The following is a 12,501-nucleotide window of genomic DNA, read 5'->3' on the forward strand; positions in this document are numbered from 1 at the left end:
ACATTAGCTGGAGCCCAAGAGGCTCAGGTGTGTGACAGGGGATTGAATGTAGCTTGATGTGAAATTTTCTTTATTGTTTCGCCCACGAATTTATGCAAATGCCGCACTTCGGCGACTGCTTGAAAACGACAGCAAATGAGATGTGAAATTAGAATACGTAGGCCATAAATCACCTCACCACCCGTAAAAATGTTGCAAAATCAGGAGCATAGTTGTACGGCCAGGCAATCTACTTCGTCAGAGCAACCAATAAGTGGTTTCGGAAGAAGTATACACAAACTAATATCAACAATACCCTAATGAGTGCGCTCGTTACTCGTATTTTGCGTATTTTGCGATGTACACAACTGAAGTATTTCCTTTGATATATTAAGAAAATGTACTCTTGAACATGCACATTGCACATTGAAGAGCACAAAGGGCTTTTAACACTCAGTAGTGCTTGAAAATTAAATGTCAAAGAAAAGAAGTACTGAAGTATTAAAAGGACGACTCAATTTATGCCAGAGTTATGCCAGATGTACACTCCCCTCCAAGGGTCAGGTTTACATGAAAACTCATCAGGGTCCTTTACTTTATGAAACTGTAAATCGTATCGACGAAATCAATTTGCACAACAGACCGATTGAACGAATGGAAAAGCCAACAAAAATGATATCGTCTGATGCTCTTAAAGTCTGGCCGGGATTACATGAAACGTTTCGGCGACAGAAGAGCGAAATTTAACGAAAATTCAAATCAGCGAAAAGGGACTCGGCGAACGAACAAAATGCTCAATCAAATCAAAGTCCCTATACAAAATGCAAAATAAGACAATGACAAAGCGGAGTGGGTGTCGAGCTGAGTTGGCCCAGCAATGGGTTCCGAAATGGGTTCAGATGGGTTGTTCATCACACCACAGTGTTCCAGGGTTTCCGGGGGGTGGGTGGGGATCGCTTCTCATTGTCCAAAAAAACACGTTGAGACAAGTGTCACTGACAGCTGGAGGCAGTGCTCGTTACGCAAGAAAAAACCTAGAGGAATGGGCAAGAATTCGAAATGTACTGAAATCGAAGTGAGCCGAATATGACGAAAAATCTTTTAGAAATTATTTACATACATTTTAGGATATGCAATCTAGGATATCAGAGTACACATAAGGAATTCTGGTTGGCTTTATTCGGTGTAAATATGTTAACCAAGCTCATCCGATAAAAGAATCACACTTATTGGCAAAATTGGTTTCTCCCTAAAAGGATTTATTTCACATAATATTGGTGAAAACTGCTGTGTTATTAACTCTGACAGCTTAGTCGTTCCAAGGACCTTATTAAGGGCGAAGTTGAGATTGTCCTAATTACGACTTTGTACCATCAAATTAATCGCTGATAGCAGTAGCTGAGGAAACATCTACCCGACAAGTAAAAGGGACCGGAATCACAGGAAAAGCGATTATCGGATGAGAAGAGACTCTGACGGCGAAGCTACAGATGTAATCAAAATAAATTACGAGCGTGTAAGCAGCCTCCGCCTCCAGTCTCTATTACGCACAATAAAAAGGGAAAGCACCATTTGCTTAACGCAATCTCATTATTCGATGCGTCCTGAAACCCGGAGGCGCAGATGCTGCAGGCGGCGCGGTTCGCGGCACCCTGTCAATTGACAAACTTGGGGCCGTTCAACCACCCAGCCACCCATACAACCGTATATACACCCACCCCCACTGACCCAGAGATCCCTGTGTCATTCCGGGTTACCTTGATAATGCCGCTGATTACACTGATGATAAGTAATTTTGTAAACTCCAACTGCAGGCCTTGTCTGAAGTGGCGTTAACGCGATTGTTGATTAGTGGGGCGGGTGACGGAGATAAAAGATGGGAGGCGAGGACGGGTGGCCAGCGTTGGGGGCTGGGACCTCCGACAAGCTCATTACGACGCCAACAATTTGATTAATTACCGTTGGAAACCCTCCGGCAAGACCGTCTTTTCGCTCCTTTTTCCACTACCCGTGCCAAAGGATTCCTTGCATTTTGCCCGTATTTTCCTCGACTTGCGGCGGCGCGCACAATTTTATGCAAATTTAATTTACCTCAGGGCAATCATTTTTATGGGCAAATGCCCATGGGCCACGCCCTCTTTAGCCCCTCATTCCTGCGGCTGGGTTGACAGTTATAAGCTTGGGGCTGAAAATATTTTGGGGGCTTGGTTAAAATGGGGGCATTTCTGTTAATATTTGGGGGTAACCTCATCGTTTGACCACATTTTTAACTTTTAACGAACTTATCATCATATTGCGATGAACATAAGCATAAATAAAACAAAAGGAATATATATGGGTGAAGATCATTTTAGAAGAACCGAATGAGTATATTAAAATATTAATAAATATCCGTGCAATTTATTTATTTGCTGTGACATTTAAGCCTGCAAATTATTTAAATAAGACATTAACGTAAACCGTATGCAAACAAAAATATTGCAAACTTGAACAATTTGAACCGATATAGCTAGTGGAAAATATTTATTGGTGTATCAGAATAAATTCAAAATCCCTGCAGCTGCAAACGCAGCCACAACCAAAATGCAAAAGCGGAAAAAAACCGATTAATTGTGAGAAACCAACGAGCACAAATCCCAAAATGCAACGCACATATCGCCAAAAGCAATTGAACTGTGAGCTAATCCAAAGCATATCCAACCCAAATCAGCGCATATACAAATAAAGCGGGCTTCGCGCGAATTCAATATATATCACGGTAAAACCGAAGCCAAGGCCAATATGCAAACAGTCAGTGAGAGCAAATGGTCCGTGCAAATATGTTTGCTGCTGCTTCTCGTCTTCCCGTCCACCTGTCACATCCTGCAGACCGAAAGCCAGGTGGTCGGCGACATTGAACTGGCGGACGACGGGGTGGCATCCAGTCATCGTCGCAGTCGCAGTCACAGTGGCAGTCACAGTGGCAGTCACCGGACTCATCCTGGCTGCGAGCACCTCCATCATCGTCAGCATCGCGGAAAAAGTCACGCCCGAAGGCACAGACAGAGCCCATATGAGATTCTCGAGCATGAGCAGCGGCAGCAGCAGATGGGCAAGCACTGGCGCCAGTGGGTGAACCACCTGCAGTCGCCGGATTACGCCAACGATGACCCATCGCCCGATGGCAGGCGACCTTATCCGGCTAATGGAGACCTTTCCTACGACCACTTTGAGCTGGAGGACTACCAGCGGTATGCTAATATCGACTTGGCATCGCCGCGCTCCGGGCGCCATCGCGGTCGCCATCTGCCCCTGAACAACCTGAACTTGATGCTGCCGCTCAGCTCGGCGGACGGGAGTGGCAAGTACCTGAGATCCCTGCCGGATTCGGTGAGCTTCCAGAACGACCGACTGTACGCCACCCAGCCGCAGAGGCACTGGCCTGTCAAGCGGGAGGCCATCGTGGAGGGCGACGTGATTCTGGGCGGCCTGATGATGGTCCACTCGAGGGAGGACAGCATCACCTGCGGGCCCATCATGCCGCAGGGTGGCATCCAGGCCCTGGAGGCCATGCTCTTCACGATCGACAGGATTAACAGGGAGCAGCTCCTGCCGAACATCACCCTGGGCGCCCACATCCTCGACGACTGCGATAAGGACTCCTATGGCCTTGAAATGGCCGTAGATTTTATAAAAGGTAAGCTCTAACTAGGGGTAAGCAGAGTACATTTTACAAACAATCCACATATTTTTAACAATTGTGGTCGCGACAGTTTTGTGCGGTTTTGCAGAAATTGGTAAGAACGTTGCCTGTGGCGTAATTTTCACAGAAGAAGTGCTTTAGTAATATTAAACCTTTTACAGCTAATCAACATTTCGCTAAATATCCAACATAAATTGTAATTTTTGCTCTATATATTCGCTATGGTCGAGTTTCCCGACTATAAAGGAAATTTACAAGACTTATGAAAATATGAAAAAAGATTAAATAAAATGTCAAAATTGTCAAAAGTGTGGGCGTGATAGGCTTGGGCGGTTTGTGGGCGTAGTAGTGGGCGTGGCAACATGGGTCATTGCGCTGCGTCTATATATCTGAAATCAGTATTGTTAATTCTTTGTTTAATTCCTTAAACGCTTCCTACGCTTTTGATAGTATGATTCCCTAAATATGCTCCGGACGTTTTCCCTATACGGGAACGTGGACAGCAGGACCTTACGCGGACATCAGATATCGATACCTTGGCCACTGAAAATGTTGGATCCTGGATCCAAGAAATATTTGAGTATATTGTGGAAACAGCTCAAAGAAGCTGGGTCCGCAAAAATCGAATTTTTGAAATTTGAAAGGTGGAATCGTTTGCCCATCGTTTGCCCATGTTTGCCCACCAATTAGTTCTTTTGCCCACGTCCAGTTTTCAAGATATGAAATTTCGAAAATTTTCGAACTTCAAAAAGTTGAGTTTTTTGAACTTTTTTTTTTGAAATCGCAATAACTTCGTTTGCCCACCCTTTAGAATTTTGAAAAAACTTTTAGTTTAGAAAATATTAGCACTTAAGGAATTAAGCATTTTCCATACCTCAAAACTAAATATTTTCAAAAAAAAATCGTTTGCCCATTCTTTAAAAATGCTTTTAATCGTTTGCCCACCCTTTAAAAATTGTTTTTTTCGTTTGCCCACCCTTAAAAAAAAATATTTTCGTTTGCCCACCTCTTAAAACTAAATATTTTTAAACAAAATCGTTTGCCCATCCTTTAAAAATGCTTTTAATCGTTTGCCCACCCTTTAAAAATTGTTTTTTTCGTTTGCCCACCCTTAAAAAAATGTTTTCGTTTGCCCACCTCTTAAAACTAAATATTTTCAAAAAAAATCGTTTGCCCATCCTTTAAAAATGCTTTTTATCGTTTGACCACCCTTAAAAAAATAATATATTTATAAATATAATATATATAAATAATTTAATATATATAACAATAGAAATATATTTGGTTTTTATCGTTTAAACACCTCTTGAAACTAAATATCTGCAATTAAAAATTACTTTCAGTAAGATGTGGCGCCAATTCACACGCACACGTGTTACTTGCCGCATTGACAATGCATACATACGTACATATTACAAAAACAATGTTGTGTATTCTGCTTATTCTTCACTAGTTCCTTATGCTGAACAACAACAATTTCATATGCTTAACAGTTAATTTGCTGTTCGACGTTTCGTTGCTAGCAAATTGGTTCATATACATACAACCCAGAAACAAATGTATTATATAAAAAAAAACATAAAACAAATATGTGTTTGCTTTACCATATTATTATCCAACCTAATTTGGAGTTTTCATAAGGATTAAAACTATGTGTTTTCATTTTGTATTCAATTTGATTTTTTCAGTGCAGATAGCAGAACCGAAAATATGTATGTGTATGTTGGTTATAGGCAAAGACACCTCCGGTCTTTGATCGTTTCTTGGGAGTAAGAAAGAGAAAGAGGAAGATTTCCAAAATGATTTATTTTTAAGAAACAATAAAATTAATAATAAGAACAATTTTTAGAGGTGGGAAAAAAACAATTTTTAAAGGGTAAGTAAACGATAAAAAGCATTTCTAAAGGATGGGCAAACGATTTTTTTTGAAAATATTTAGTTTTGAGGTATGAACAAGAGAGAACGCTATAGTCGAGTTCCCCGACTATCTGATACCCGTTACTCAGCTAATGGAAGTGCGAAGGAGAGTCTTTAACACTGACAGTTTTTGGCGGCTTTTGGGCGTTACAGTGGGCGTGGCAAAATGTTTTTTGGCAAATCGATAGAAATTTACAAGTCTAATAGAAAAATGAAAAAATATCAAAACATTTTTCAAAAGTGTGGGCGTGGCAGTTTTGGGCGGTTTGTGGGCGCTAGAGTGGGCGTGGCAAAATTCAAACATGATTTATTCAAACATATTTTAAAGATATTTACTTAAAGATGGGTCAACATTTTTTGAAAACGGTATTAAAACATTTGTTTACCAATATTTGTTTTCCGCAATTTACTTAAATAATTCACTACACTTTTTGTTTTATTTTTTAAAATTTAATTTATTAATTTACCTCCAAATTATTCGAGATAAGCCGCAAAGTCGGAGTGCTGTTTATGTGAATCGTTTATAGGTGGATATGTGGAATGGTTCCGGTGCATCTTGGCGTACACATTGCTCATACGCCACGTGAAAAAGCCTCGGCTTATTTTCGCATTTATATGCAAATTATGCATACGTCTGCTTGTGAAACTTGTGGATTACATTGTGAGGAGAAGTTGTTTCAGTTGCAGTTGCATTACAGCGGTTGTGTTGTGAAAACCACGGGTGCAAACTGTTTGCAAATTTATTCAGGCAAATGATAAACTAAATTAGGGAGCGGTATCTCTGGGGCTTGTGTAATCCAAACGCTTGGCTCAGAGAAAGCGGCTGCTCGGCTCTCTTGCATGAATCAACATCCCCCAGATATAAATTTCATTAATAAACTAAATTAATAAATAAATTATGGGATTTCCTGGCAAAGGTTGGGATCTCCCTCGCCAACTAATATGCATAATTCCCCTAAGACAAAACGGCGGGGCATGAGATTGCCTCGTCGCCAGGATAGCGAGGGAAGATCAAGGGCACACAAAATGCCGCTTATTACTTTTATCGGACCAACAAGGAGGCGCACACACTCAGTGCGCACACACACACACTCATAGTCACCAGTCAGCCAACGATCCATAATCAATTGGGCACAGAGCCAGCATCCTTGTCATCGTCTCAGAACACTTTCTAATCTCCATAATTTCATTATTTATGTGCGCGGCAAGGATTTATTTGAGCGACGTGCTGTGCTCCTCTCTGTCTCTTTCCCACTTACATTTCCGTCTCTGTCTTTGTTGCGTGTGACGTATGAAAAATATAATTTTCCAAGTCACTGAATTATATTGACAGGATTAGGCAGGCCGTAAACTATGGCGCTGCCCCACTTCGCCCGCACAAACATTCCACCACCCGCTCCAGAATCGTGTGTATTTGGTTAATAATAATCTAGTTGGGCATCGATTGTATGGCCAAAATGAAGCCACTATCCGTGGCGGAGTGGTAATTAATTTTCACTTAAGCACAGCTGCGGGTAAAACTTGATAGTAGTGGGCTATTCACTTGGGAAGTTGGCTAAGCTTCGCGTTAAGGCGTTAACGTGGGGCCTTTAAAGTTCGTAAAGGAGACTTTCTGCAGCTGCTCAGGTTGCTAAGTGCGGCATTTTGCATAAAAGGTTTGAGTTTGAAAGAAAGAAAGTTTCTATGATTAATGCGTATGTATATAATTATAATATGAAAGGAAGAAAAAACGCTATAGTCGAGTTCCCCAACTACCCGTGATACCCGTTACTCAGCTAGTGGAAGGGAAAATGGGAAAACAAAAATTAAATAAAAAAAAGTTTCAAAAATGTTTAAGAAAAATATAAATATCTGAAAATGAAATTAAAATGGTCCGATGTAGGTGGCCGCAAAATAAAGACACAAGACACAATACTGTCACCTTCAGGTGGACAACTAGCTACAACATAAATGCTTTTAAATAATTCCAATTTCGGGGGAAAATCACTTTTATCAGCACAATATAAGCAAAACTGCTCAACTATTCCTCGATGTTTACATTTTCAGGGTCCATCAGCAACATAGATGACGCGGAGTATCACTGCAACAAGACGCAAGTGCGCAAGGTCATCTCGGGGGTGGTGGGTGCCGCCTCCTCGGTCACATCCATACAAGTTGCCAATTTATTGCGGTTATTCCGAATTCCCCAGGTGAGTTTCTATTGTGCGATCACTAACTGTGGGGCTATGCGTGCGATGTCAAAAGGTCATAGCAAAAAGGGCAGTCCTTTTTGTTTTTAGTTCAGATTTTGCTTTATGCTCGCAGCTACGTTCTTTTGGCCAACAAAAGTTTCTGCTAGTTCGTAATTAAAATTTCCTGAAGCCACATGGTAACTGTTGTAATGGTTGACAGGACTTTGGGTTCGCCTTACCGACTCCTAAGTGTCTGCACGTGCCACTAAATTAGTTGAGTACCGCAGGCAAACGAGAGGAACAAAGTGCAGCAGTTGCAAAAGAAATATGTTCAGTCACACTAAAACAAAAGCCTCTGGCGTGCATAGTGTTTTCTTCCATGAAGAGACTCTCCGCAATCATCAAAATAATATAATTCTTTTGGTTTATGCTTAATTTAACTTTGAAAACGGATTCTAATATCATAGTTTTTAGCTGATAAACTACTGTTTTGTATAATTTTGGTACCATCATAAAAAGAAAAAAGAAGTTCGACTAACAGATACCCGTCACTGGCACTACCCGCTAGACGGAGATTTTGAAGCAGCAAAGCAAAGCGGTTATATTACATTACTAAAAACTTTTTGATGATTTTATAGTTTTTTCGCATTTGATGGGTCCTGTTAGCTCGTTTGCTGTACGATTAATATCTCATATCTCAGAAGACATTGATTTTTTTTTAAATATTTACCAAGTAGTGACTAATTCGGAACAAAGCGCCACAAGCTAATATCCATTTCTGATTCAAGAAGGAGTGTAAGATTCTCCGAGTGCCTGCATGAATCACGTGCTGGAAGTTGAAGGAGATTGAGTGCACGGTTCGGCTGCTCCAACTACGTGAGCTGGAGCCAAAAGTCAACAACGCGACAATAACTAAGTAGCCAACTGCCGCCGTCTGACTGCCAGATAGCTTCTCAATATGTATATGTACTGTGTACTACATGGATGCCATTAAACGCACACAAAGTGCCAGTCGAAGGAGCAGCAGCCGTTCCATGCAGGCCCAGCTATCGTCCCGAAAGGACCTCATAAATCAGCAATAAACATTTGATTGCATTTCGTTTGCACGCGTGGATTCTTTGCTGGCTTCGCATAAACAGCACTTTCCAACCAATTTTGTGTGTTCTGCAATTCAAATTCTGGTCGATAGCGACTTAGTAAGTTTCATTTAGGCTTAGCGGAAATTGGTTGCAATGCAAAATGTTGGCAAGGACATGCAATATTTTATAGCTTATCTACGTTTGGATAACAATATTTTAAATGCTTGAATAAAGCAGTGCAGTCTTTTCTGTTTCAAGAAGAAATGCCAACGTCAAGAGTTGCTGTGTTAAATTAAATGGTTATTCAAATATTTAATTTTATTTATCTAAAAAAAAGTAAAAACATACGTAGTATAGTACTCATATATAAAAATTGTATTTGTATTTTATGGGTTCAATAACGGCACTTGTATTTTACAACAAGCTTTTCACCATTTTTTTTCTTGAATAAAAGTAAATATTTGCATCGAGTGAGTCAATTATCAAAAGTCAACAAACTCAAAGCTTTACAATAATTTGCTCTGATTTAGCGCTTTAAACGCTCTTGAAAGACTGAAATCCTTCTGATTAAATGAAACTGAGAATGTAGTAAACCATAGGAAAATTAGGTACAGCAATAAGGACTGGTATGAGTGGCAATGCCTGTCATGTCATAAGCATTTGACAAGTAATCAAGCACTTACGCAGAAACTGTTGACTAATGGTAATGACACTTAATTAGAAGCCAAGTAGTTCATTAAACACTTGCAGTTGACTTGTCACGCCATCGACGATTTGCCCCAGGATGCACTTAGTTCCTGGCCCAAGTGTTTGTGGGCGAATCCTCCTCTAACCAAACGGTTTATATGTGCGTGAAATTGGTTTCCTGGCTTTGGCCAGGTTCACGCAGTTGGCCTTCCACCACAGGTGCCACAGCATTGGGTTTTGCAAGGTAATGCCAGCTGATGTTTTCTTCGAAAGCAGCATTGTTTGTGGTTTTTAAAAAACAGCTTAAGCGGGAAAATATGAGTGAAAAACTTTGGCAGAAGCGAGAGCCAAGAACGTATGAGAAAAAATATGAAAATTAAATGGCAAACCTTAAAGTGAAAAGGGTTGCTACATAAAATTACACACTTGCTTCTTCGTGCCACCCAAGCAAAAGCGTTTCCAACTAAAATGTTTTCCCCTCAATCTTTCCAACCAGGTGTCATACTTCTCCACCAGCCCCGAGCTGAGCAACAAACAGCGGTTCGAGTACTTCTCCCGCACAATTCCCTCGGATCACTACCAGGTGAAGGCCATGGTGGAGATTGTGAAGAGGATGGGATGGAGCTACGTCTCGATTATCTACGAGGAGAGCAATTACGGAATCAAGGTGGGTGTTTTTTGTGTGGAACTTTGATTGAAATAGAAGGGAGGGCATCAATGGTCGAGAAATTGATTTAAAGAATGTGGAGTTCTGGGTTAAAAAAGGTGGTTTCAATTAATATATTGTGAATATTTCTCCATTTCGATTTGTTGGATAACTATATGTGGTGTAATTTCTAAAGCCTATAGGAACAAACATCCTTGGGAAGCTGACATTTTTTGTCACCATTGAACAGTGTTCAATAAGTTCCAGGCATTCACACTTCCGCCTCTTTAAAGAGCTAGTTCTAAGTAAATGTACTTTGTACTTCTTAATTTTACCTAACTTAACTAGTAATCCTTAAATAGTGACTCTTCAAGACAACACCAAGTACCATTTAAAACCGTCAGTTGGCAGCACTCCATTATCATATGTTAATATCCTCAAACGCTTGCAGTGTAAACGGTATACATTTAAAGTGAACACATAGTGCCCTTACCTGCGTAAACATTGTACCCTTCCCACCACCACATGATGGCTGTTTTTATTGCCCAACAACACTGCACTTGTTTTCAGGCTTTTGAGGAACTGGAGGAGCTCCTGGCACGCCATAACATTTGTATTGCCATCAAGGAGAAGCTGGTGAAGGATTCGGGAGTGGCCGAGGACATCGCCTACGACAATATAGTGCAGAAGCTGCTGACGAAGCCGCGGGCCCGAGGTACGTAACGGGGGGGAGTGGTGAGAGGGGGAGATGCGGAGATGGGAGATGGGAGGAGTAGGGAAGTGCATTTCCAGCCGGAACAGCGACTGCAGTCTGCCAGTCAAAATGCAATTTAAAATAAAAATGTCAAAGCGGAGGCGCAGTGCAAATGCGAAGGGCAAGCCCTTCGCAACGCCCGCCAAATGAATGCGATCCGGAGTCGGGAACTATGCTAGGATTTTTGGGTGGACGACGGAAATTGCGCAAATTAAATGAAAATATTTAAAACTCCCTCGCCGGCGCGCCGTTGTGCCATCTGTCCCAGCGGGAAATTAAAAAGTTCACGACAAAACAAACGGAAAAAGTTATTTGCAAATAAATTGAGAGATAGTCGCCCAGAAGTGGGCAACCTGATACGTCCAATACCGTATACCACTTGGTGGTGCAAAAAGTGTGTATTTGTTATGGCCAAAAATGAAACCACTGTCCATTGTCCGAGCACAAAAAGCTAAGAGTTCTTCACGTCCACGAGGTCTGATGAATGACACCACCTATTCGACATGGCAAGCAATTAAAAATTCCAGTCAGGGCTGGACAAGTTCAAATTGATCGGAACGATTTTTCAATCTAAATGTGAACGAATTTTTCACATTGCCGAAATCTGCGCCAATGATGCGATTGAGCAGCGAGATAAACAAAAATAAAATGTCAATCAATTTGACTTTTAACATTTCGTGTTGCCCTGTCGAATATGAATCGGCTGCCAGTCGCAGACGCCGAAAAGAAATATAAATTAAAAATAATTACCGCCTACGGCTTTGCGTATATCATTAGTCAGCCCCTCGAAAGGGTGAAAAATAGCAGGGTCGTGCCCGCCAATAAAAAGCACACGGGTCGACCAATAACAATTGACTTTTGTCTGGCAAACAATTTTTGATTTACATAAATGCGCCATCAGGAGTCGTAAAGCAGTCGTCCCCGTCCGCCCAGTCCGCCACCCAAGAAAAGGGTTCCTCCGCCACCATTATTTATTGTGATTTGTGATTTGACGCCGCTTACAGGGCGCTGCCTCGCAACGATTAATCAATTTGACAAAGTATTTGCCCTGGCATCAGTTGTTTAATTTTGCATATCGAGGGTTCTGGCGCACTGCTTCTGATTCTGGTTCTGGTTCTCGCTCTGGTTCTGGTTCTGGATGGGGCTCCATTTGGGTTCCTGAAAAATGATGCCCTTCCGGATCCGTAACTGCGGCTGATAACTGCCGCCAGGGGTGAACTTTACGCGTGTTCGGATCCCCACACATGTCACTCCGGAGCTAAATGAAATGTGGGCGGGGGATGACATGTTTTTCCTCTTTATCGCCGATGTGCCAGGCTGATGCGATTTCAACCAGGACACGGCCGGTCCCCACCCGTTTTAGATCACTTTCTGCCCCGGCTTTAAAGGTTCCCCTCATCTGCATAAATATCCTGCCGAGTGGGCTCTTAAATTAAATTGAATATCCCTGCTAAGAATATCCGTACACACAGGCTACTGTGTACGATGAAGCCGCTCAAGTGCATGTCTAAGGCAAAGTGAAAATACAAGGAAAATATCATTCACTTCACAGAAGTATCGACAAGTTTTCCCGTTGTCTCCGCTGC

The 12,501-nt window shown here is 41.5% G+C and overlaps 1 protein-coding gene across 2 annotated transcripts in view; it reads left to right on the top strand.

The window, feature by feature from the left end:
* LOC122621006 (metabotropic glutamate receptor 8) overlaps nt 1-12,501 on the top strand; it is a 48,994-nt gene that overhangs the window by 26,268 nt on the left and 10,225 nt on the right. The window contains exons 2-5 of one of the 2 annotated variants that reach the window (XM_043798723.1): nt 2,690-3,655; nt 7,625-7,767; nt 10,012-10,182; nt 10,732-10,876. In XM_043798723.1, coding sequence (XP_043654658.1) covers nt 2,690-3,655; nt 7,625-7,767; nt 10,012-10,182; nt 10,732-10,876 — 1,425 coding nt within the window. The remainder of the gene's footprint in view (nt 1-2,689; nt 3,656-7,624; nt 7,768-10,011; nt 10,183-10,731; nt 10,877-12,501) is intronic. The other variant, XM_043798732.1, reaches the window with a different exon arrangement.

The sequence above is a fragment of the Drosophila teissieri genome, chromosome 2L, assembly GCF_016746235.2.
Source record: "Drosophila teissieri strain GT53w chromosome 2L, Prin_Dtei_1.1, whole genome shotgun sequence".
Lineage (NCBI taxonomy): Eukaryota > Metazoa > Arthropoda > Insecta > Diptera > Drosophilidae > Drosophila > Drosophila teissieri.